Here is a 26,693-nt window from a genome sequence, read left to right as displayed (position 1 = left end):
CATACCTGAGGAATCTCTTTGAGATTTGTCCATAGCTCCCAGCAGTGCAAACGGCACATCTCTGGTTTCCTGAGTGCCCTCCCAAGCAAATCCCTGTGTTGAAATTTGATGATGTTTAATAAGAAATATAATTAACTACTATAATTTGATTAAAAAAAAACCTTTCCTTCTATTTTAATGTGAGAGTTTCCCATAGAAACCACTTCAGCTTTGGCGCCTGTGAATGGCAGCTTTATTAATGCAACCATCTGCAGCCTTTCGTAACAATCTGTTGTATTGCTCATGGCTTCTAGTGCAAACATGGTTTATTATGATAGAGGCCCCAGCTGGTGATCTGGAGGGGATAGCCTTCCCTGATGTAAGGACAGCTAATCTTTTGCTCCCTCAAGCTCCACAAAGTCTGGTTCCTCACAGTAGGTGGGAGCAAAGCCCATCAGCAGGGGCTTTGGATCTCCCACCTTTGGGTTGGGTGCTATAGGTGGGCAAGGCCCTTAATGTCCTCTTCCTCCTCCCTGAGACCTGGGAGATGGTGCCTTGGGGCAGCATGGATAGTACCTAAACTTACTCCACCCACATGGAAAATGTATTCTCAGGAGTCAAGTAATTATCCTCATTTAGTTAAAACTGTTCATTGGGGCCCTTTTTGTTAAAACCAGCAGTTAGATTTTTGCTGTCAGATTCCAAACTTGCCCCCAAGACAGGGCTGACCCATCAGGTCAGAATGAAATTAGATTTTGCCAATGCTCCAGGGTCGTGTGAGGGCTTCAGTCCTAACAAGGGGATTCTTGGCTCAGTTCAGAATTAATTCATCTTTTAAATGGAAATGTCAAAGCCTGGCAAACACTCCTGCTAATGATTCTGGTGATGAGATAATTCATGGGCAGCAATGGATTTTCTGTTAAAGCTGAGGGCTGTCACTCTCAGAGAAAGCCTAATCTCAGCTCTGCAGCACTCTCAGGAGGGCCTGCTAAAGAAAGTGAAATTCTTTTCCTTTCTATTTTATGAATTCTGAATAAGAAAAAGTGATTCAGCCCAAATACCTGAGGGGAGGGCAGGGGCTGGATGGCTTCAGGAAAGAGTTTCCAAGAAGGAGGAAAGCAGATCAGTCAGAAGCAAAAGAAGTCGTGGGGAGAAGAGGTACCCAGTGCCCCAGCAATCAGGGTAAAAATCACCAGAGGGCTTTCAAATTTGTGGCAGGAGAATAGGAAGTTGTGTTGTTATTTATTAACCAAGTCCTTAGTACTTTCAGATTGTCTCTTGTGCCTGCTGGCTGAGATGCCAAGCTTTACAATCGCAACTCTGCCCCTGCTCCATGGGCTCCCTTCGTGCCCACACCAGAGCTAGCACTTCTCCCATAGTCACCTGTGACAGTGAGCAGGAGCCAGAAAACACAGACACTGCCTAGTTCCCTGGCAGGAGTGTTTCCTTTGACCTCACAGTGGAGCACTTGAAGTGCACAAGGGTAGAAATAGTATTATAAAAACCTTTGTTGTCATAAAGCCTATGTTTTTCTTTACATTCCCTTCAAAAAATATGGGGAAGGTAAAGTTTCTGCATCACTATCATATTTACTTTGAAATAATCAGACTCAGGGAAGTTTCAGCAGTGGCACAGAGGGTCCTGTGAACCTTCAGCTTCCCTCATTGGTGACATCTTATGTAACTATATAATATTAAGACCAGGTAAGTGACATTGGTACAATAGGGTAATACAGGTCTTACTCAGTTTCCACCCATTCTGCATGCATTTGTGTGTGTGCCTGTGTGTAGTTCTGTGAAATTTAATCCCATGTATAGATTCACCACGATCATAATCAGCATTATTTTTAGGAACCCCTTATACTATACTGTTAGGATGGCATCCCCTCCCTTCCATCTCTGACTCATGGCAGTCACTAATCTGTGCTCTGTCTCTATAGTTTTATCCTATCAGAAGTGGTATATAAACCGAAATACACAGTTTATAAACTGTTAAGATTGGCTTTTTTCATGTAATGTCCTTGCAAGCCGTCCAAGTTTTCATGTAATAGTTTATTCCTTTTTACTGTTAAGTGGTATTCCATTGTATGGGTTCTACAACATTACTTTTAAATATCAAAATTTAACCTTTTGGATGTGCCAATTTTAGAACTTAAGTAGTAGATGGATTGTTTCAATAGATGGCCAATTCAAGATTCCTTAGCAGGAATAAGTTATTTTTCACATTTCTTTTTTTTTCTTTTTCTTTTTTTTATTGTAGTTGTCATTGTTTAGCAGGGCAGGCTCGAACCCACCAGCCCCAGTGTATGTGGCTGGTGCCATAACCACTGAGCACGGACGCTGAGCCTACTTTTCACATTTCAAATCAGACATTAGTTATCTAGGTAGAATTTTCTAATTTTAAGGGAACCTGACTATGCTATATACCGGTTCTAAAATGTACAAGGCTTGTTTTTACCACCTTTCTAGACTGTGTGCTCTCTGAGGGCAGGGGTTGTATCTTTTTCTTCTTGGGATTCCCTGCTGAACCCAGCACAGTCCTTGCACTAGCCAGGTTCCTAAAGTACATCTGAGGAATGGATGCTTCCTTTGGCTCCTCAGTCCCATACAAACTTCCCAGGATTTGGACCTTCAAGGTGGTAGCAGCACAATCCATTTTTCTTCTAAAGAGCCTGTGGAAGAGGAGCTGCCTTATTTGGAAATTCGACTTGGAGTTATGTTAATTGAAACAGAGCTCTCTGGTTGACAAAGAGAATGCCAGCTTCAGGTTTCCCTGATTCTAACCAGGTTACCAAGTCACCTCCACCAGCGTCAGCCAAAGGGCATCACTGTTGACGGTAGCAGAGTGGGTGGGGGCAAGTGCATCTGCATAGGGGCCGGCTCCAGAGTGTCCTGTGATCTTTCCCAGGAGGCACTCTGGCTTCGCAGTTGTGGGCTTGGCACCTGTAGCACAGTGGTTATGGCGCCAGCCACATACACCGAGGGTGGCGAGTTGGAACCCAGCCCGGGCCGGCTGAACAACTGCAACTACAACAAAAATAGCCGGGCGTTGTGGTGGGCGCCTGTAGTCCCAGCTACTTGGGAGAATGAGGCAAGAGATCGCTTAAGCCCAAGAGTTGGAGGTTGTTGTGAGATGTGACGCCATGGCATTCACCGAGGGCAACATGGTGAGACTCTGTGTCAAAAAAAAAAAAGAAAAAAAAGAATGAGGGCGGTGCCTGTGGCTCAAAGGAGTAAGGCACCCGCCCCATGTGCCGGAGGTGGCTGGTTCAAACCCAGCCCCAGACAAAAACTGCAAAAAAAAAAAAAAAAAAGGATGAAATGGATGACCAGTTCTGAGGGCTTTGTGTTTTATTAAAAAGTTATTTTTCCTGGGTGGCGCCTGTGGCTCAGTGGGTAGGGCGCTAGCCCCATATGCCAATGGTGGCGGATTCGAAACTGGCTCCGGCCAATCTGCAACAAAAAAATGCCGGCATTGTGGCGGGCACCTGTAGTCCCAGCTATTTGGGAGGCTGAGGCAAGAGAGTCGCCTAAGCCCAAGAGCTGGCGGTTGCTGTGAACTGTGAACGCCTCAGCACTCTACTGAGGGTGATAAAGTGAGACTCTGTCTCTTAATAAATAAATAAAATAAAAAGTTATTTTTCCTCTTTGCCATTTCTTAAGGCATCTACTTTGTTTTTAGTTCCTTTAGTGAGATCTTGTGAAAGTATACACTGTCAGGAGTTGAAACTGGCCTCTGGAGCCAATTTTGCTTAATCCCACTGGGAGATTTAGTCATCATCAGCACCAGCAATTATTCATATTCATCTCCGTCAATGGATGGCTCCCTAGGAAAATCTATCTTCAGGTCTACATCATTACAGTGCTGAAAGGGAGTGAGGACAGAAGATGAAAGCTCTGTGGTTAAGGACCGGGGTGGCCCAATCTCCAGGCTTACAAAGTGTGCAATGGGGAATGAGGACAAAGCGGAAAAAGCCCATGACGGAGAGAAGCTGCAATGTTAAACTCAGTGACAAGGAAATTGTGCAAAGCCTGGAAAGTAAGGGAGCAGTGTCTCTACACCAGGTTTAAACTGAGCAGTAAGGGACTGAGGACTCGGGTGTACCGCCAGAGAAGGTAGAAAAAGCAGGCAGTTGCTGGTAGCAAGGATCACAGTACAGTGAAAGAGCCTGGCAACTCCCTCCGCTGTGTGCTTTGGTCGTAGGGATAGGAGAGAATTTGTGCACAAGATGGGGCCCTTCTACTTTGTAGTGTTGTTCAGAGCTCAAAGCCTAATTACCTTCTCAAGTTTTCTTTACACTAGTCTTTTTAATGCTAGTCTTAAATCTATTCTAGTAGAAGTTTAATCCATTTCATTCTTTTGAAGAATCATTATTCTACAGTACACATATTCCACAGCAGGAGAGCACAGTGGCTAACTACGTGGACTGTACCTGGCTTCAAATCAGCACTCAGCCACTTGCTAGTGTAGTCAGGGTGTTACTTGGTGTCTCTGTTCCTCAAGTTTCATCATCTGTAAAATGGAGATAATGGAATTAAGGATTGTTGAGAGGACTGACTGAATGGATGTTAATACACGCTAAGTTGTTAGTTACTGTTGAATGGACTCTAGTTAATGGCTGCCCCGTATTTAACCATTGAGCATCTGAGGTTTTTTTTTTTGTACCCATCTCTTCATGTTTTTGTCCTTTGCAACATAGAAGCAGTACTTTTTTTTTTTTTTTTGCCGTATTTCTGGATTGGTAAGGTTTTTTAAGACTGAGGTAATTTTTTGTCTTTAAAAAAAAAAAAAAAAAACGAAAAAACTGGTGGTTGCCTGTAGTCCCAGCTACTTGGGAAATTGAGGCATGAGGATCACCCAAGTATTTGAGGTTGCTGTGAGATTTATGAATACTGTAGAAATTCAGGTTTCCTTTGGAAAAAGCTAATCAATTAGCACAAAACGAGTTAACCTTACCTGAGCTCCTGTGAGAAGAGGAGCTGCCCCTTTGCACAGCGCGGCACCTGCTTTTTTTGGAGGGGGTGGTTGTGGGGGGAGAACTAGAAATCTATTTCTGTGGTCCCTAAAGACTAGTCTTTGGACAAAGGGACTTTTCCAGCAGGCCCTGGTGTGACACATGTGCAACATCACTATATGGAAATTCACCCACTTCTGGACTGAGGATCTAGACTGGTAGAGGCCTCCCTCTTCTCAATTTCCCTTATCACCCAAGGAAATCAAGTTCTTTTCAGAAGTTACACTAACACCTTGATGTGTCCAAAATCTAATTCAGCATTATTTCCCTGTAGATGAGTTTTTCTGGATTTCCTTATTTTTTATTAAGAAGGAAAATGACATTCTTTAGTGGATTCACCTGCCAAATCAGTGAAAATGGAGTTCTTACCCTCGGGATAGCCTCTCATGGGTTATATATAGAAGCAGCTGTGCAGTCACCAAAGATGATTAAGGCAAAAATGAAAGCCCCATCATTTCCATGATTGTAAGACTGGAGAATGTTTGAAATACTCTGAATCTATTTTTCATAAAAAAAAATTTGTAGCAGCCATTTTGACCATGGTATACAGATCTATGTTACTAAGCAACATGGGAGAAATGGGGGAAAGCAGAGAATGCCATGGCCCACTGGGTTCAAGTACTTCACGAAGGCTAACAACTGGAGGCAGCCTGGTCAGGCAGGTAACCAAGATCATCAGGATTGTTAAATGTTTAACATTAGAGAAGGTGGACATGAAATAAATTAAAACTAAGCTATTCCCCTATTAAATGGAAACATAAATCAGAAGTAATTTCCTCTAACATTATGACACAGAGTTTGTTACTACCAGAATGATTTTATCCACAGCAACAGAAGTGGTCAATTCATAAATGGTTCCTTTTGAATTATCATGTCTTCTGATAATTGAATAGTCATGGAAACTAGCAGTATAAATGAAGAATGAATTAAGACACATTTAGAGACAAAGGAAACATTTTGATTATTTTATTTTTTAATCTTCAGAATTTTCTGCCATGAGACAGGAATGCATGATAGAAATGGCTCAACATCTTCACATGAAACACTTGGATTCATTTTCATTCACAAAAGTTTTTTCTAAAAACATCTACAATTTTATAATCCCACCCACTTCCAACCATTATCACAGATTTAACTGACCATTAAACAGTAGTTGCCAGCATTAGATAGCTGGAATGCTTTCTGCATATTAGTAGTGTCTTTTGAACTACCACCCAAGAGTATTTGGATCATAACTCTCATTGTACATGGCAACCTGAAGGTGTCCAATGTCCTCAAATAAACTTCTTGTTTATCACTGAGAGCTGTATCCCCCACATACTTAAAGGTATGCTCGTTCTGTTCCAAGAATTGCTTGTTCATCTCCTAGTATTCTTCTTGCAGAGAACTGCACGTGCTGATCTGGTGATTTAATCAGCACTGCTAATAGGTATGTGTGTATATGCCTGATACTTACTGGTGCTCTCTTGATAACTTTGTACAGAATATACTGGAAAAAGTTGGGTCACTTGGAATCTATGTCTTTTTTTTTTTTTTTTTAAAAGAACTACTTTGAGGTTTTTTTTTTTTTGAATAGTTGTAAACAAAAGGAAGAGATATACACAGACATGTTATCTATACACAGAAACCTACAATGAGTATTTTCTTTTTTTTTTTGTAGAGACAGAGTCTCACTTTATGGCCCTTGGTAGAGTGCCGTGGCATCACACAGCTCACAGCAACCTCCAGCTCCTGGGCTTAAGCGATTCTCTTGCCTCAGCCTCCCGAGTAGTTGGGACTACAGGTGCCCGCCACAGCACCCGGCTATTTTTTTGTTGCAGTTTGGCCGGGGCTGGGTTTGAACGCGCCACCCTCGGCATATGGGGCCGGCGCCCTACTCACTGAGCCACAGGCGCCGCCCTACAATGAGTATTTTCAGTGTGGTGCATATCTTGTCTAGAGATACACATAAACACAGATTAAGTGTCTCCACTCGCCCTTTCACACACACCCACACCCTTCCATACAGAGTGTGAATAAAAATGTAAGTGTCCTTGGGAGTTCACTGGAGTTTTCATATTACCAAATGACAATGAAATACCTGATCTGTATTACTCCTGAGAAGGTACTAGAAGGGAATGACAGTTCTGATGCACTTTGGAATGGCACAATCACATAAACGCTTGCATACTTAAGACTTCTGAACTCATCCAAAGTTTCTAAACATGATCTGAACAAAAAAATAAAAAGTATCAAAACATGCAGCAAGGTAAAAAATAAAAAGTTTTTTTATAATCAAAGTATAAACAAATATATAGGAATATATTTTTGTCAGTGAGTATTTTAAAGTAGGAAACAGGTACTTAAGAAAAACAGTTGGCCAACAAAACTTCAAAAAACCCTTTCCAATGCATAATAATACATGGCTTTGCCCCAAATAGCAGGATAGCCACATTAGACTTGCAAGGCTTATAGCATCTCTACCAGAAAAAAAATTACTATACAGCAAGTCTGTTAAGTATGCAATTTATAAAAAATTACTGACTTTCATTCACATTTTGTAAAAAAAGTATTTGTCATTTGCTGAATTATCTTATCCCTCAGTATAATTTGTATAAAAATTACAACTAAACCAATGAATTTTCAAGCACCAATTAAATCATTTAAACTTACTCTATTTGTATTTCTCCTGTGATTGAGGGAACAAATTATGAAGGCTTAGCTAAAATTAGCCAGCTGATTATTACAGTTTAGTTTTAAAGGCATGTGGTTTTTTTCTTCCATTCACTTGAATGCCAAACATTTGAGAATGTTTAGGCTGGTAAAGGACTCCTTAGAAGAATCTATCATTTCTGAGTATTAATGATTTAATATACATTAAAAGCTCTTTAACAAACCAATGCTTCCTTAGTTGTAGGATAAACTAGATTTGCACACAAGAAATTGAGGGACTTTGTCGTTATGACTTAGAAAAGGCAGCACCTATCTAGTAGACAAATGAGCACATCTGGACATATAGTAGTGTAAGAGAACATTATTAGTCAAGAAGGCAATACCATTGCACTTGGCAACACTGACATTTTTCTTAATTAAAAAATTCCTATCAGACATTTGGAGTGAGAGGATATCTCAATAAGAGCACACTTTTTTTTTTCTGGTTTCTTTTTCTGCTTCAGGAAATAAAAGTAGTACAGTCTGAGCCAGCAGATGAGTAACAGTGTTTGTGATGCTTCTGGTTGCTCCTGAAGAAAACACGTTCAGATAACAAGGGGGTTTATTTTCAAAATCAATACAACTGCTGTTTTTACTTCCAGTATTTGTATCACATCACTTACAGACACAGTAATTTCTGAGACATAATGTTTCAGTCTTCTGTTATTCAGTTTGGTTAATTTTCAATGCACACCAAACTGAACCTTTAGGTTGGCTGCACTTGAGAGAATAAGAGTATTGAAGAAAACAGATCACATGGAAACTAAAATCTCAATCAATAGTGATTCTCCATCACTGCCCATCCTGTTATCTGAACTTTATCATAAAATCACATGCAGTTGAAGGAGGAAAGTCACCCTGAGACCAAGTGTTAAGACAAGGGTGAAGGGTCTTGCTGGTTCTCGGGAAGTGCAGCTTCATTCTGCTCTTCACTCATCTCATCGGATGGCTCTACACAAATAGGTTCACCGAGATCTTCGCTGCCCCCTTCACTCTGCTCCTCACTGTGGTCTTCACTTGGCTCCACGGTCTGTTCCAGGCTGTTCTCCAGAAGTGTGGGAGAATTGCTTATTCTACTTTCTTCTTCAGCTGTCTCATTTAAGGGCTGGGAAGGAGGTGGTGTGGGAGTATTAGATGGGATGACACTTTCAATGGAAGAGGCGGGGGCTTTGGTTAGAGCAGTATCTGCTACAATCTCATTCTGAGGCAAAGATAACTTTTCCACAAGTTTCCACTGAATGATGCTCATGTCTTTTCCACCAGTTGAAATCAGGTGACTGTCATTATGAGTAAAACTAACATTGGTGACATGGCTGCTGTGGGCACTGTACTTGTGACTGGGCGCCTATATGAAACAAATCAGAGAGAAAGGAAAATTAAGCTCATTCTTTATATGCCTGGCCTGTTTACAGAAATGGAGGTGACTAGACCTAAGGGAGGTAACTCAGCTTGTGAGACAGGTCATTCAAACCTGTAGGTCATCAAATCTGAGGAATAAGGCTGGCAGTAATTTCCTTTTAATATCTCTTTTCATAGAAGAAATCAGACAGAAGAGTTGGACACCTGTACTTTGACACTGTATGTTTAAAAAAATAACTACCAGTCCTATCCTTCTGGGTGCTGGTTGGTGTATCTGTAAGACTTATCAACTATTATTTTGAGATGGCTAGGGCAGAATCTACTCGGTTGACAGGGTAATAGATTTAGTCCCATTAGTTTATAATGCTGCTTGTGTATCTAGCAAATCTTTTAATATATTTAGAAGAAATTTAAGATTGCCAAAATATCAGAAGACCCGGGGCAATAAACAAAAAGGCTACCACATCCTTGGTTGCCACCTCAACAGCTCTCAGTCTTAGCGAGGAAGGAAGCCTGTGTGGATGGCCCTGCCCTCTCTCTGGGCATCTGAGTAGCAAGGAGAGTAATTACTAACCCTACAAGTATTTTGTTGCCAATGACACAAAATCATCCCCAAACAAAAGGCCCAATAACATTAGTTTCCATTAAGATGAATTCACCTTTGCTTTGGAGCAGGGATACTGAAACAGATGGACTTTACAAAAGTCATCTGCAACAGCTATCACCTTTCTGTTGTGGGATCGCACCAATGCATTTATATCTGTCCCATCGGATCCTTCTGGCCAGACACCTTTGATATGGAAACACAGGGATATAGAAAAATTAGCCTAAAAATATTATTGATGCTATATGTTTGTCTTTCACTTTGGAATCTGATTAACTTTTATCTGTGTTCGAACTCTTAGCTGCTTACAAATCCCTCCCTCCCTCCTTCCCTTCCTCTGTTGCCAGGGCAAGAGTGCCCTAGAGTCATATCTCATAGCAACCTCAAAGTCCTGGGACTCAAGTGATCCTCTTGCTTCAGCCTCCTATGTAGCTGAGACTATAAGTGCCCGCCACAATGCCCAGGTAATTTTTCTATTTTTTTAGTAGAGATGTGGTCATGCTCTTGCTCAGGGTAGTCTTGAACTCCTGAGGTCAAGGGATACACCCACCTTGGCCTCCCAGAGTGCTAGTCCCTTACAGAGTTCTTAGCAGCTAACCACTGTTCTTCACTGAGATGAAGTTTTACTCAAAATCTAACTTAACAGTAAAGTTGAACCAAAATAGCCTCAAGATGGAAAACTTAAAAGATGCAATAGTATTCAACAGTAACCAGCAGGTGGTGCTAATTTGTTTTAGTTTCAGTATGACTCATCCTCAGCTGTATGTTCTTCCTCTAGTTGGAGGGGTGGGTGTATAACAAGGTTCAAAAACAAAGCCACAGCACTAAATCTTCAAGTGGACTCTCTAGGTTTCCTTTTAGGCAGACACCTCCAATAAGACCTCAAAGAGTTTATTATAGAAATGCACAGGCCATCTCTAGTCAAGCAGTTATTCCATAGAATAAATATTTATGTGCAAAGATAAAATATATCAAATTTAATTATTATGAATCTTTTTTTTTTTTTTTTGCAATTTTTGGCCGGGGCTTAGTTTGAACCCACCACCTCCAGCATATGGGGCCAGCACCCTACTCCCTTGAGCCACAGGCGCCACCCATATTCTGAATCATTGTTGAGATACTAATGATTATGTTCAAAATAATTATTCTCTATGAGGCTAGATTAAAACTATGGAACATTTAAGGGTTGGACATGTTGGTTTCCTGTGGTTATATGCACAGAACAAATGTTTTTTGATAAATTTGCTAAAAACATGTCTAAACGTTAAAACTGATCCCTCTTAATAAGTAAATAAATACTATCTCATTAAAATAACCAGAGACATTACCAGCTGTAAAGCCAGGATTGTTTTTAATTTCTTCCTAACCTTTTAAGCTTCTCTGCCTAATAGCACTTGTGTGGGTTTTTCCAGAGACAGGGCCTCACTTTGTCAGTTAGGCTGGAGTGCAGTCACATGATCATAGCTCACCGCAGCATTGAATTCCTGGGCCCAAGCAATCCTCCTACCTCAGTCCTCTATAGGTAGATGCCACTGTGCCCAGTTAGTTAAAAAACATTTATTTATAGAGATGGAGGTCTTGCTGTGTTGTCCAGGCTGGTCTCTATCTCCTGGGTCCAAGGATCTTTCCCTCCTTGGCCTCCCAAAGTGCCGTGATTACAGGCGTGAGCACCTGGCCCCAGGTGCAATGTCTTTGCAAACAAGGCTATATTATTTTAGTTGTCCCATCCCATTTATCTTCTAACCCTTTTAGAAGGATACCTAAAGATTGGGAAAGGCTTAGGAAGCTGTCACGGGCAGATTTCTAGAAAAGCCCAAATCAGATTAGGAATAATCTCCAAATTTTATCTTTAAATGATGTCTACTAAAAATGCCTTTATATTGTGACAAATAATGCTGGGACAACTGGACATCCACATGAAAAAGAATAAGAACAACACATGCTGGCAAAGGTATGGAGACACTGGACCCTCATACCCTGCTGGCGGGAATGTAAATGGTGTAATGACTTTGGAAAATAGTCTGGCAGTTTCTCAAAAGATTAATCATACAGTTACTGTTTGACGCAGCAATTCCACTCCTAGGTATATACCCAACAGAAATAAAAACATGTCTACATAAAAATTTACACATGACTGTTCACAGTAGTGTTATTCGTTCATAATAGCTGGGAAGTGGAAACAACTAGTGTCCATCAACTGTGAATGATTTAATAAAAAGCATACACACCTATATCTGTACAATGGGCTATTACTCTGCCACAAAAAGAATGAAGTACTGATATACGTTACAATATAGAATAACCTTGAAAGTGTTATGCTAAATAAAAAAAGTAGTCTCAATGGATCATATATTGTATGATTCCATTTATATGAACTATCCAAAATAGGGAAATCAATAAAGTAGATTAGTGGTTGCTGGGTGGGTAGAGGATAGGAAAGATGGGGAGTGACTATTATTGGGTACAAGGTTTCTTTTTGGGGTGATGAAAATGTTCTAAAATTAGATATGGATGAAGGATGCACAACTCTGAATATATAAAAGTCATTGAATCATACATTTTAAATAGGCTAATTGTATGGTATATAAATATCACAACAGTGCTATTAAAAAATGCCTTTACAAATTTAAAAACTTACAATTTTAGCTGGAAAAAAATGGGAAGATAGTATGTACTACTATGTAAATTCCTTTTAATGGGTCTTTCTTTCTTCTTTTTTTTTTGAGACAGAGTCTCACCATGTCATCCTTGGTACAGTCCTGTGGCGTCACAGCTCACAGCAACCTCAAACTCTTGGGCTGAAGTGATTCTCTTGCATCAGCCTCCCAAGTAGCTGGGACTACAGGTGTCCACCACATCATCCAGCTATTTTTTGGTTGTAGTTATCATTGTTGTTTGGCAGGCCTGGGCTGGGTTTGAACCCACTAACCCCGGTGTATGTGACTGGTGCTCTAGCTGCTGAGCTACAGGCGCTGAGCATTAATGGTCTTTCATATGCATTAGGGACCAAAAATGTTAGATTTTTGCAGAGAATAAATCCCACATTGGTTCAGTCCTAGTACATTTCATTTCTCTGAAACTGGTATTAATAGTGATAGAACTAAAGAACATGCATAGACTATTTTTCATTTATAAATTTAAGCAAGTAAATATTACATATGAACTCCACATGAACTGCCGCTTCATATCAGGTGTCGTGTTCTTACCAAAGACTTGAAAGCCTAGCACACAGGTATATGTCGTCCAATCAATGTCCTTACAATCCGAACGATTCCTGATTAGTTTGCAGCCATTTGGAATGTCCCCTTTAAATTTAGAAACAGGAAGGATAATCATAGTGCTTGTGTACAAATGTATTTGAAAGTGCATCTTGACTCAAACTAGCCACGTTTACTTGTATTTATAATCCATATAGTAAAAAACATTAAGACGCATTTGAAAAGGAAAAGAAAGTGTTTACTTTAACAGGGTTTATAGAACTACAAATTGTTCCCCATGAAATTTTTTCCTCTAAAGAGCATAAATGCCTATCCATTATGCTCCTCTCTGCTTCCAGGAAAAGTGGTTAAATGAAAAACCATTCAGAGCAGCATCAGTTTCGCTGAGGAATTTCTTATTGCTATATGTGCTTTAGTTCTATACCATTAAATTAATTCATTACTTTCTTGGAGAAGTGAACCACATTTGAGATTCTCATTACCTAGTTCAGAGTAATATATGCCTTGTCAGGTTAGAAAGGCTGGCATGCATTTTCTGCACAAATCAAATTCCATGCAGCATATTCATTAGCACCCCTGACAGATACATACATCTGAGCTAGCAAATGATCTTTCATACTTACAGTACAGTATCTCATAGTCTCCCGAGTTAGACATTATATACTTGTTGTCTGGGGACCAGTCAAGGTGTGTAATGTAGCTGGAATGTCCCTAGGGAATAACAAATAAACTTTCAAAAAGCAGTTAGAGTTTTTTTTTTTTGTAGAGACAGAGTCTCACTTTATGGCCCTTGGTAGAGTGCCATGGCCTCACACAGCTCACAGCAACCTCCAACTCCTGGGCTTAAGCGATTCTCTTGCCTCAGCCTCCCGAGCAGCTGGGACTACAGGCGCCCGCCACAATGCCCAGCTATTTTTTGGTTGCAGTTCAGCCAGGGCCAGGTTTGAACCCGCCACCCTCGGCATATGGGGCCGGTGCCCTACCAACTGAGCCACAGGCGCCACCCGCATGAAGGATTTTTTAATTATTGGAGATTCATTGAGGGTACAATAAGCCAGGTTACACTGATTGCATTTGTTAGGCAAAGTCCCTCTTGCAATCGTGTCTTGCCCCCCAAAGGTGTGGCAAACACACACCAGGGCCCTCACCCCTTTCCCTCCTTCCTCTCTCTGGTCTTCCTTTGTCTACCCCTTCCCTCCTCCTTTCTCCCTGTATGAAAAGGATTTTGTTTTATTTATTTATTTATTTATTTATTTATTTATTTTTTTGCAGTTTTTGACCGGGGCTGAGTTTGAACCCGTCACCTCCAGTATATGGGGCTGGCACCCTACTCCTTTGGGCCACAGGTGCCACCTATAAAATTATTTTCGTTGCTACTTCATAACTGTAATTTTGCTGCTGTTATGAATTGTAATGTAAATATCTGATATGCAGGATGTATTTTCATTGTTACAAAGGGATTGCGACTCACGGGTTGAGAACCGCTGGGTTAGAGAATTTGGAACTAAAGGGATCTCACCACAATGAAAACATTAAGCACTTGGAACTTGGGGGAATACTGTTGGCCTCTTTACATACATACCAGAAACTAGTACCTACTACCTGTCTAGACATTTCTTTCTTTTCTTCTTTTTTTTTTTTTGAGACAGAGTCTAACTATGCCACCCTTGGTAGAGTGCCGTAGCATCACAGCTCACAGCAACCTCAAACTCTTGGGCTTAATTGATTCTCTTGCCTCAGTCTCCCAAGTAGCTGGGACTACAGGCGCCTGCCACAGCACCCTGCTATTTTCTGGTTGTAGTTGTCATTGTTGTTTGGCAGGCCTAAGCTGGGTTCTAACCCGCCAGCTCTGGTGTATGTGGCTGGCGCCCTAGCCTCCAAGCTACAGGTGCCAAGCCCTGTGTAGACATTTCTAACAAAGATGGCTCCTTAAACTTGTATCTTAAAGGCCACTACAAAACACATCACATCCTCAGAACTTATTTCAAGTCACTGATGTTCCTATTAGAGTGACGTTATTCTTGAATATTAACTATTGTTACAAGGTATGCACAAGGAATGCAGTTTTCCTGGGCTGCTTCTTGATTGTCCATAGTACACCTCAGAGGCTGAGGAATATGGCACCCATATTTTCACCCATATGAAAATTGGGATAAGTCATCCAACACCTGTACTCCTTCAGAACAGCTAGACCCAACATAATTCATCTGACTCCTTAAAACATTTCTTAAGTAAGAAAATAGTGATCTTTTTCTGCTTAGGATTTATTAACACTGGGAATTAAAAATACCCTGCTAAATGCTGAATTTTTTTGGCTTCACATAAAAGCATTTGATGACTTGCAATAAACTATTTCATATAAACTGCACTGTTCTTATGGTTTACCAAAGTCGACAGAGATGTGAATTCACTTTTATCTCCTATAGTCTGATGAAACATGTTTAATTCCTAGTGTTCTTTTGGAATCTGCTTACATGATTTTATGTTTCAAGTTAATAAATTCAATGTACCTTAGATATTATTTTAAAATAATTTGCACAAGGTATTCTATATATTCTAGTACCCTTCTGAGGTCTAACAGGGTGTCCCCAAATCGTTCTGGAGCTAAAATCGCCACCACAGTGCTGCAGAGTAGCATTTGACACTTGTGAAGCTTTCTGAAGCTACCAGAGATTAGACAATATATTGGAAAACAGCTTGGGAATCACTTGGTAGGCACACAAGGAACCTACCAACTTAGAAAGAAAATCAATGTGTGTGTCACACTTTATGGGGGCAAGACACGATTGCAAGAGGGACTTTACCTAACAATTGCAATCAGTGTAACCTGGCTTATTGTACCCTCAATGAATCCCCAACAATAAAAAAAAAAAAAAAAGAAAAAAAGAAAATTAATTATCAGAGCCAGAAAGATGCACGTGGTTATAGGCTATTTTAGTGTGGCGAGGAGATGAAGCTCACACAGCCCTTTTCATAGTGCACATGGACCTGGTGCCTGGCTCTGATGTCTGGTGAAGCCATGCTTCTAAAATTAAAGAAAAAACAAGAACAAAAACATGAATGAAGGATTAAACAAATTAATCACAGCGAAGTACAGTCCTTTGAGAAGTATTCATCCAAATACAGAAGTACTTAAAACTATTATCTGTCTCTTTGTGCAAAGCCTTTATAACAGCATTATCCAGAAGACTATCAAAAGCATTGTATGTATACATAATATTCATGTAAGTCACATCTATGTGGGACACAGAATGTGTTCAGAAGGTAAATCAATAGTGTCCTCAAAAAGGACTCGAGTAGGAAAGCCCCCAAATTTAGAAAAGACCTTGATATGAAGTATCTTCTCTCTAGTATCAATGCCAACAAATAAGCCAACAAAACATTTAATGCAACTGTTGGGGGTCTATAATTTTACCTCCCAAGATACCACTTCAGAATGTCCTTGCCCCACCCAACTCACAGACCCACCAAGAGTATCGGCACAGCTTGGGGAAAAATAGACTCAAACTTCACCCATGGGCACAAACAAAGTTGGAGCAAATTCTAGTGTAATTTTCCTTGAAAAGAAACAGGAAAGTTTTCTAAGTGGCCCTTTTATTATTGCCATTAAGTAGCTAAATGGTGTAACCACAAAAATCGTCACAAGTGAAGGAGTGGATTTAGAGAAAGAATCTGAGTTAAATCTTTGCCAACTGCATGGAGGATCATCAACTATGTTAGTAGTTTGCAGCTGATTTAAAATTACCTGAGGAGTTAAAAAGAATAACAAGGTCTAGATTTAGGGATCTAACTTCTGTCTTAGGTATCCAAGCAACCCCTTACCACCCAGAGCTGTAATGAGCAATGAAACTTTCCGCATTGCAGTAGCAACTAGTCACCTGTGGTTTCTAAATACTTGAAATGTGGCCAGTGCTCCCAGGGAACTGAATTATATTTAATGTTACAAATAGAAAGTTGTGGCTAGTACCTGACACACAGATAATGCAGGTAGAAGAGAAAGCATTCCTTCTCTTATTGATTTTTTTTTAACCTTTTTTTTTTTTTTAATTTTTATTTTCATTTATTTATTCTTTTTTGCAGTTTTTGGCTGGGGCAAGGTTTGAACCCACCACCTCCAGTACATGGGGCCGGCGCCCTACTCCTTGAGCCACAAGCGCCACCCTCTCTTATTGATTTGAAACAACCCTTTATTATTTAGTAAATTTTCAGAAAAGCATAGATCTGTATCTGGAGTCTCTTTTCTGTTCCATTTGTCTTACCTGCCTATTCCCAGCAACTGTGATAGTTCTGAGGTATGTGAAAAATTTCAGATGCACTTTAGAGCTATTTATCAAGCCCTTAAATACCATGTTGAAAATTTAAATAAGATTAGACTACATTCAAGAATAGTTTATAGAGAACAGATAAAATTATCTATAATCCTAAGCATTCTGGGAAGTTGAGGCAGGGGGATTGCTTGAGTTCAGGAGTTCAAGATCAGCCTGAGCAAGGCCAAGACCCTCAACTCTACTAAAAAAATTGAAAAATTAGCCAGGTGTGATGGTGCAAGCCTGAAGTCACATCTACTCAAGGGACTGAGGCACAAGGATCACTTGAGCACGGGAATTTAATTTGAGATTCTAGGGAACTATGATGATGCCACTGCACTCTTAACTAGATGAGCTGACAAAGCAAGACCCTGTCTAAAGAATAAAACAAAAAGGGCGGTGCCTGTGGCTCAGTCGGTAAGGCGCCGGCCCCATATACCGAGGGTGGCGGGTTCAAACCCGGCCCCGGCCAAACTGCAACCAAAAAATAGCCGGGTGTTGTGGTGGGCGCCTGTAGTCCCAGCTACTCGGGAGGCTGAGGCAAGAGAATCGCTTAAGCCCAGGAGTTGGAGGTTGCTGTGAGCTGTGTGAGGCCACAGCACTCTACCGAGGGCCATAAAGTGAGACTCTGTCTCTACAAAAAAAAAAAAAAAAAAAATGAATAAAACAAAAAATACAAAACAAAACAAAACACAAAACCACAAACCTTAGAAAAAGAAGTAACAGGGTATGTGAAAAAAGATAAAGCTGAAGTGCTCTGGGTAGGCTCTTCTAGCACATGCTGAGATTTTCCAGCATTCTAAGGTGTGATCAAAGACATATCAAAGTTTTAACTCAGTCTTTGTCACTTCTGGAGATTAGTTTTGTTCATACATTTATACTGTGAGGTAATTTACATTGAGATTGGCTTGATGGGAAGAGTTGGAACACACAACAAAGGACTGTGACAAATAGGCTGTCACAGTCTATCTTTTTTTTTCTCCCGGAGATACAGTCTTGCTCTGTTGCCCAGGCTAGAGTGCTGTGGTTTCAGCCCAGCTCACAGGAACCTCAAACTCCTGGGTTCAAGCGACCCTCTTGCCTTAGCATCTCATTAGTTGGGACTGGTGTCAGCTGTGATGCCCAGCTAATTTTTCTATTTTTAGTAGAAGTGGGGTCTCGCTCTTGCTCAGGCTGGCCTTGAATTCCTGAGCTAAAGGGATCCTCCTGCTTCAGCCTCTCAGAGTGCTAGGATTATAAGTATGAGCCACTGGGCCTGGCCTTTCACCTTTCTTTATCAAAAGAGGAAGGTGACCGGCTCGGCACCTGTGGCTCAAGCAGCTAAGGCACCAGCCACATACACCTGAGCTGGCGGGTTCGAATCCGGCCCAGGCCCACCAAACAATGACGGCTGCAACCAAAAAATAGCTGGGCATTTTGGTGGGCACCTGTAGTCCCAGCTACTTGGGAGGCTGAGGCAGGGGAATCGTTTGATCCCAGGAGTTGGAGGTTGCTGTGAGCTGTGAAGCCATGGCACTACCCAGGGCGACAGCTTGAGGCTCTGTCTCAAAAGAAAAAAAAAAGAAGAGGAAGGTGACCAGGTAATGCTCTCCTCTGCTCTTTACATGGTAAAAGTTTTATTATTCTAAATATAAATATTATAGTCCTTTAAAGAGCAGATTTAACATTTTAAAAGAGTACTTAAGAGAGAGAATGCACAATAAATCTCCAAATTATAGTTGATGCAAAGTTTTTTTTAACACTGAAATTTTAAGCAGGTAAGGAAAACATCAGAAAGATTATGAAGTATGAAAGCTACTTGGGGGTCAGAAATAAGTTTTAGTGGATGAAATAGTAAAGTTTTGTGAGTTAATGGAAACTCCAGTGGAACCTCTGGGAGTTAAACTTTAAAATTAACATAAAATAAATAAAAGCAAAAAGAAGCCAAGAAGAAAGAGTCATAATGGCTCCAAAGTTGGCAAGGCTATGTTATCAGACCAGATGGCCTTTCCCAAGACAAATGTCCAAGGTAGAAGGACCTGAACCAGAACTGAAGTTGCCACTTCACCAGTGGCAACTACTGCTGTACTGTGGATTAGGTACCAGATTTGCTCACTTTCTGATTATACTCTGGTTTCACATGTGCTTTCGTTAAATGAAAGGAATGCACTGGCTGGAGGATGCTCATGTCCTCTCGTCTTGGCATTTATATATATATCTCACTTTAAATGACTAAACTAGCATTCTGATTAAAGTTAGTTTCCAAAGGCTTGCTTCTAAAAGAGAAAATGTTCAGAGGAAACTTAAGATTTAGTCCCCTTACCAGTTATAGTTCTTGTTTTAAACTGATGTTTCATAAATCAGCTTTGGAGAACTTGGTTAAGTCCATCTCTCTAAAATGGATTTTGTCTTGTTTCTTAGCTTTTTATTTCGTAGAGACAGAGTCTCACTTTATGGCCCTCGGTAGAGTGCCGTGGCGTCACACAGCTCACAGCAACCTCCAACTCCTGGGCTTCAGCGATTCTCTTGCCTCAGTCTCCTGAGTAGCTGGGACTACAGGCGCCCACCACAACGCCCGGCTATTTTTTGGTTGCAGTTTGGCCGGGGCCGGGTTTGAACCCGCCACCCTGGGTATATGGGGCCGGCGCCTTACCAACTGAGCCACAGGCGCTGCCCATGTTTCTTAGCTTTTGAGGTTGAGGGCAAGGCCCTGGCTCATAATGATGTCATCATTCATTAGGGACCCACGCACCAGCCAGGTGCCCTCTACTAAGTGCTGCTTTACATCCTGGGGTTCCAGCCATCTTTTCAATTGAAATTTCTGCATAAAGCAATACTGTGAAGAGGGACTCCAAATGCTTACAATTGGTTATAATTTATTACAAGGACATTTCCTGTAAGCCCTGGTATGCTTCTGAAGTTGCACTGGTCACTTACATGTTGATAAGTAACAGGAAAATTATTAGAAATAAAATAGAAAACAAAATTTGTACTTGGAATTCTGAGATGAGTTCTAGTTGTCACATTTTAAGAAAGACCTAATCTTCACAACTATGCTGAAAAGTAGGAACTATTACAATCTCTACTTTTAAGATAACAAAATTAAGACTCAGAGAAGTTAATTAATTTGTTTAAATTCACAAACTAGAAGCAGCAGAGCCAGCGTTAACCCAGTTTTGTCTCGTCCTATATCATAGCAGACAGTAGATAAAAACAGTTAATAAGATATATTAAGACTAGCTGGCAGAAGCAGACAGCAAAAAGAAGTAACAGCTGGAAGCAAAGCACAAAACAAGATAATTAGTGTCGCTGAGCCTTTCGTTACAGCCTCAAATAGCACTATAAACTTGAACAGTTCCTAAGGGTATCTTGAAATAAAACTTTCAAACATTATAAAGATAAAAGCTGTCTAATCAGAGTCGGGCAAGTCTCATGCAATTGATAAACTTGCCATTTCTCAACACTTCCAAGGTCATTCTGATTACCCAATGCTCTGTTTCTTTTCTGGATCATCTGTACTGTAAAAGCACAGCAAAATAATATACACAATGAAAAAAATCAAAGTCATTACTGTACATTGGAAAGTTTGCTCTGCTAAGAATTATGTTCAACTCCTGGATTTGCCACTGTGTCAAGATGCAGCAAATATCAAGTCATTAATCTCTGAAATGAAGGTTTAGCTAAGTAAGTGCTACAGTACTGCCTGTACAATTTTATAATTCCACAAGATTAAATCAGATTTTAGATACTCTTTGTTATGAGATGAACTTTAGGAAGTTGAGATTAAAAAATAGTTAAGAATAATTTGGAGACTGGTAAACTTCAGTAATCTGAAAATTCCTTTCAGTGGAACATTTCATTTGATCACATTGTACGCTATTACATATCCAAACATTAAATTGATAAATTAAAAGATGTATTTAAATAAATATAATGGATGATTTATATTTGTTAAATTAAACAAAAATATTTTAAGATAAATTCTAAAACTCTGAGCTTGCTTGAATACCAGCTTGTAAATGGGCTAATTTTGATATATGGCACAAATATGCAAAAGAATAAATAAGTCTCTCTTCCTCAGATAGTAAATGGTCTGATTTTTGTGCATATAAGGTAAAGCAAAATAAATTTCAGACCCACACTGAGGTTTATTTTGCTTAAGATATACGTTCGTGCTTCTAAAAACTATTTTATTTATTCCCCTAAAATGAACTGTTTTAGTTATAAAGATGATTAAAGGGTCTATGCCACTAACTCATCACATGATTTGCTAATCCTGATTTCCTAACTTATATACCAAGTGACCTTGTTTTCTATAAAAATAATAGTTGACATTTATTGAGTACTTACTACATTCCAAGCGCTATCCCAAGTACTTTATGACATTGTTTCAATTCTAATATAAACATTAACTTGTTTTAATTCTATGAAGTAGAAACTAATTTTACAAGTATCCTCATTTTATAGATGAGAAAACTGAAGTAAAAGATTTAAATAACTTCTTCAAGGTCCCATTTGCGTCAATGGTGAAGTAAGGATTCAAATCCAGGTAATCTGGCCCAGAGTCTGTGCTTTTAACTGCTATGGTATACTGCCCGCGCCCTCAGCTTGACTGTCCTTCCTGAGGACAAAGAAACACATCATGTCATATTCCTGGTGCCTAGGCCATTTCTTTTCTTTTCTGAGACAGAGTCTCACTATGTTGCCCTTGGTAGAATGATGTGGCATCACTGCTCATAGCAACCTCAAACTCTTGGGCTTAAGTCCATGGTTCTCACCCTTCCTAATGCTGTGATACAGTTCCTCATGTTGTGGTGATTCCCAACCATTATGGGGGAAGATGAGGAACTGTATTAAAGGGTCACGGCATTAGGAAGGTTGAGAACCACTGGCTTAAGTGATTCTCTTGCCTTAGCCTACCAAGTAGCTAGGACTACAGGCGCCTACAACAACGCCCGGCTATTTTTTGTTCCAGTTGTTGTTGTTTTAGTTGGCCTGGGCTGGTTTCAAACCTGCCAGCCTTGATGTATGTGGCCGGCATTGTAACCACTGTGCTATGGGCGCCAAGCCTAGACCATTTCTTATTAATGGAGTACCTGCCATCCAGTAAGCACTCAGTATATCTACCCATTTCAATCCAGTCTTTAGCCTATAATATAACCTAATCAAGGCAAACCCAGGCAAACTATAGGAAACACCCTTCTGTCAACACTTTTATTTTTATTTATTTATTTTGAGACAGAGTTTCACTTTGTTGCCCTCGGTAGAGGGCTGTAAAATCATAGCTCACAGCAACTTCAAACTCTTGGCCTCCAGTAATCCTTTTTTTGGGCAGTTTTTGGCCAGGGCTGGGTTTGAACTTGCCACCTCTGGCATATGAGGCCGGCGCCCTACCCCTTTGAGCCACAGGCACCGCCCTCCAGCAATACTTTTGCCTGAGCTTCCCGAGTAGCTGGGACTACAGGTACCCACTACAATGCCAGGCTATTTTTAGAGATGGGGTCTTGCTCTTGCTCAAGTCTCCAACTCCTGAGCTTGGGCAATCCACCCACCTCGGTCTCCCAGAGTGCTAGGATTACAGGCGTGAGCCCCTCCTCTGGCCCTCTGTTAAAGCTTCTAAATGCCAACAAATCTCCATATAAATTATTTTATTTTTCATGGCAGAGAGGTGACATAGATATTGGAGATAGGTAGGGACATGGGACGTTGAGATTAAAAGCAAGATGTCTTTGGGAGGCGCCTGTGGCTCAAGGAGTAGGGCGCCAGCCCCATATGCCGGAGGTGGAGGGTTCAAACCCAGCCCTGGCCAAAAACTGCAAAAAAAAAAAAAAAAAAAAAAAAAAAAAACCCCAAAAAACCAAGACGTCTTTTTATTTCTGATACTATTCCATTATCAAAAAGTGTTACTCAAAGAGTTTCCTATGGAAATAGCTTTAAGAAACCATCTTAAAATTAGAGTGTGACAAATTACTAAATTCCCATAGGAAGACATCTTTCTATTGTACATGGGAAACTATGATGTTCTGTCATGTAGTATCAGTTTTCAATGACAGATTAAAGCAGCTAACAAGAGAAACAGACACATTAAGGTAAACATTTAATTCTCTTTTTAACAGAAATTGCTCAATAATTTTATTATTTAATTTATTTTACTTCACTACTTACAGTGCACTTTCCGTATCTGCTATATTTTCTTCCATTTTCTGAGACTACATAGAGATAAATAAAGTTGTCATGAGATCCTACAGCCAGGAAGGTACCATCTAGAATGAAATAGGACACAGTATTGACAAGAGAAATATACTTACACATTTACTAGACCTATCCTAAGTGATATTTTGCAAATGATGTTAAATCTCATCAGTGTTACTCTTATTTGGTGGCTGATGATTGAATCCTATTACTAAACACACTTGAAAAATAAATGGCCATCTAGTCTAATACATAATCCCTTTCTGGAGGTGCTCACAGGCCTTCCACCCTAAGCTCATCTTCTGGTTGGCTAAAAACTGGCCCCAGAGAGGTTACCCTGCCTTCAAGAGTAGAATTACATAGTTCATATGGCAAGCTGGATGTACAATGGCTTAACTCAGCTAGCATATGTCAGCCCTCCAATCACAGGGCAGGTGCTCTTGGGAAGGGACCATGTTCCCTTCTTTTATGGTCATCTCCACTGGGCTAATCATGCAACAAATAGTCAATAAAGTCCACCTGATCTTTAGATTTAACTGCTATATTTGCAACTACAGCACAAAAAACAAAACAAAAAACTCCATACAGGACAAAACCCCCAGAACTTTGAAACTTTTCTGCTTCAAGATGACTCTTTCTAGGTTTATAGCTTGAAATACATACTTTTCCGGGCGGCGCCTGTGGCTCAGTCGGTAAGGTGCTGGCCCTATTTACCGAGGGTGGCGGGTTCAAACCCAGCCCCGGCCAAACTGCAACCAAAAAAAAAAAAAATAGCCGGGCATTGTGGCGGGTGCCTGTAGTCCCAGCTACTCGGGAGGCTGAGGCAAGAGAATCGCTTAAGCCCAGGAGTTGGAGGTTACTGTGAGCTGTGTGAGGCCACGGCACTCTACTGAGGGCCATAAAGTGAGACTCTGTCTCTACAAAACAAACAAACAAAAAAAAGAAATACATACTTTTCCTTCCTTTTTCAATTTAGAGAACAGTATTCTGTGTGTCCTTTGAGAAGCAATCAAAAAGATCCTTTAGACCCTATGCCTTTTTTTTTTGAGACAGAGCCTCAAGCTGTCACCCTGGGTAGAGTGCTGTAGCATCACAGCTCACAGCAACCTCCAACTCCTAGGCTCAAGCAATTCTCCTGCCTCAGCCTCCCAAGTAGTTGGGACTACAGGCACCCGCCACAAGGCCCGGCTATTTTTTGGCTGTAGTTGTCATTGTTGGTTGGCAGGCCCAGGCTGGATTTGAACCTGCCAGCTCTGGTGTATGTGGCTGGCACTTTAGCCATGTGAACTACAGGCACTGAGCTTGGATCCTATGCTGATCCAACAGATTCTGGAATATATTTTCAAAGATAAGAAAATGTCAGACTAACCGTAGGGAAGAATAGTATGAATCAAAACCACATAAATAATGGGAAAAGGTAAATGAAATATTATGCAAATTTAATATTTTGAATAAAGTATGAAGAATTATTCAAAACAGGGTAAATGAATTTATCAAATTCTTACAATAAATTGCTAAGTATTTTATATAATTAATAAACTAATTGTTATTGTGTAACCAAAGATGTAACTAGATTCTAAAGGAATCTAAAATTTCTGTATTTTGAATATGTCTATAGTTTCGTTTGGGAGGGAGAGGGAGAAAGAAAACGTTGCTAACTAGATGTGACATTTAATGCCTATTCAAAATTTTAAGTATGTGTAGTTCCAAAAAGGGGGATTTGATTGTATTTTATTCTGTCTTCCATTGTAAATGCAGTTGCAACAGTTCATTCTAAATTTATACTGGCTTGATGATTTAGAATGTTTAACTTTAGCAGATCTTTTGTAGTTTCTGGCAGCAGCATTTAATCTGATGTTGGAGGAAATATATTCAATACTTAATAGTTCTAGACAATAGAGAAAAAAGGAGTCAGCTTTATCAGAAGTAAAAACATACCATTACAGTGAAGTACTGTGAATGCCAGGATTGGGGGATGGGGGTAAATTTGCCTACCTATGGAGTAGCGCACTACAGAGAGCTGTTCATTCCCATCTGTGTGGATAGAAACTAGATCTCTGGTTTCTGCATCCAGAACAAACCACCTGTTAGAAGTAAAAGAAAAACAAACAAAAAACAGTAAAAGCAAAATTTTCTTTAGTAATTAGCATTTATAGAAAAAAGTGGTTGCTTTTCCCTATTTTTTTACACTTTAAGAAATTTTAATAGCCCTTAAGTGTGACATGTTTTTCTCTTCTAATAAAGCATTAAATTACTTTGCAAAATGCTGCTAGATACAATATACATAAACTTATGTGGGCCTACGCATAGTCTCATTTCTCTTTAGGTATTCGCTGAATGCTGTATTTCTCTGCTAGGTACTGTTTAACTAAGTGACAGGATCAGTGTTCTTGAAGATTACAAGGAAGCCGGGAAAAAGGAAATGAGGGAAGTGAAGCAAAGAAGGATTAAATGCTAACCTCAGTGATGGTGACTAAATTCATTAGAGAAACTAAAAGAAGGAAAATGACAGCAGGCATAGAAAAACATTTAGGAAAAAATGTAGGATATGGGCTGAGCTGAACACTGAGAGCAAATGCAAACAATTTAGGCAGGAGTGGTAGCAACTGTACAGCTGGGGAGGTGAGAAGGACCAGGGACAGCATGAAGGTGGGAAGGAAAGGCAGTGAGCAGTGATGTGATTTCAAAGGGACCCGCAGGAGCACCCAATACCTTTAACACTTGCACACAGAAGCTCTAAATTCTTTGAATAAGAGAGTTTTTCATTCACATTTATAGGAAAAGTCAAAATGTAAATGCCTCTTGAGAGGTAAAACAATGACTTAAATCCAACAACTTTATAAATGACTATTATTAGACCTTTTGCAAAGGGCACCTGAAGGCAAGGAAGAGTGCTTCAGAAGACAATGGCGAGAAACAGGCTACAAAGCAAAGGTGGAAACTATGGACAATGTAAGGTTGGATATGAGAGAAGGGCAGGTTACAGGCAGCATGCAGAGCTGGCTGGAAGAGTTTAGAGTTGACCGCTGCCTGGATCAGAGTAGGCACTATTTGTAGAATGAAAACATGTAAATGAACAAATAATCTAAAATAAGCCTTGAATATGACAAAAACCAAGAGATATTTAATAGTAGCATAGTGTGCTGGAAGAAAATGGCTAAATGGAAAGAATAGGACTAGAAAAACAAAATCACTGTCTTAATCTCATAAAACTGGATAGGACACAAAGAGCGGAAAATTTTATTTTTAATTATTCAGATGAAAAAATTCTACCATTAATAGAAGCCAATAAAAAGAACCATAATGGGACTCTGTGCCCATAGCACAGTGGTTATGGCGCCAGCCACATA

General features: G+C 40.1%; 1 protein-coding gene across 6 annotated transcripts in view; it reads right to left on the bottom strand.

The window, feature by feature from the left end:
- Positions 1-5,934: 5,934 nt before the first annotated feature.
- The window catches only part of EML4 (EMAP like 4), a 259,337-nt gene continuing 238,578 nt past the window's right edge, over positions 5,935-26,693 (bottom strand). For all 6 annotated transcript variants that reach the window (XM_053587448.1, XM_053587443.1, XM_053587447.1 and 3 more), the window contains 6 exons: positions 25,339-25,427; positions 23,317-23,414; positions 13,489-13,576; positions 12,854-12,952; positions 9,703-9,833; positions 5,935-9,029 (listed from right to left, as the gene is read on the bottom strand). In XM_053587448.1, coding sequence (XP_053443423.1) covers positions 8,556-9,029; positions 9,703-9,833; positions 12,854-12,952; positions 13,489-13,576; positions 23,317-23,414; positions 25,339-25,427 — 979 coding nt within the window. In that variant the 3' untranslated portion in view covers positions 5,935-8,555. The remainder of the gene's footprint in view (positions 9,030-9,702; positions 9,834-12,853; positions 12,953-13,488; positions 13,577-23,316; positions 23,415-25,338; positions 25,428-26,693) is intronic.

The sequence above is a fragment of the Nycticebus coucang genome, chromosome 4 (genome assembly GCF_027406575.1).
Source record: "Nycticebus coucang isolate mNycCou1 chromosome 4, mNycCou1.pri, whole genome shotgun sequence".
NCBI classification, from domain to species: domain Eukaryota; kingdom Metazoa; phylum Chordata; class Mammalia; order Primates; family Lorisidae; genus Nycticebus; species Nycticebus coucang.
The sequence above is the reverse complement of the archived record's forward strand: the minus strand, read 5'-3'. Positions and strand labels throughout refer to the sequence as shown.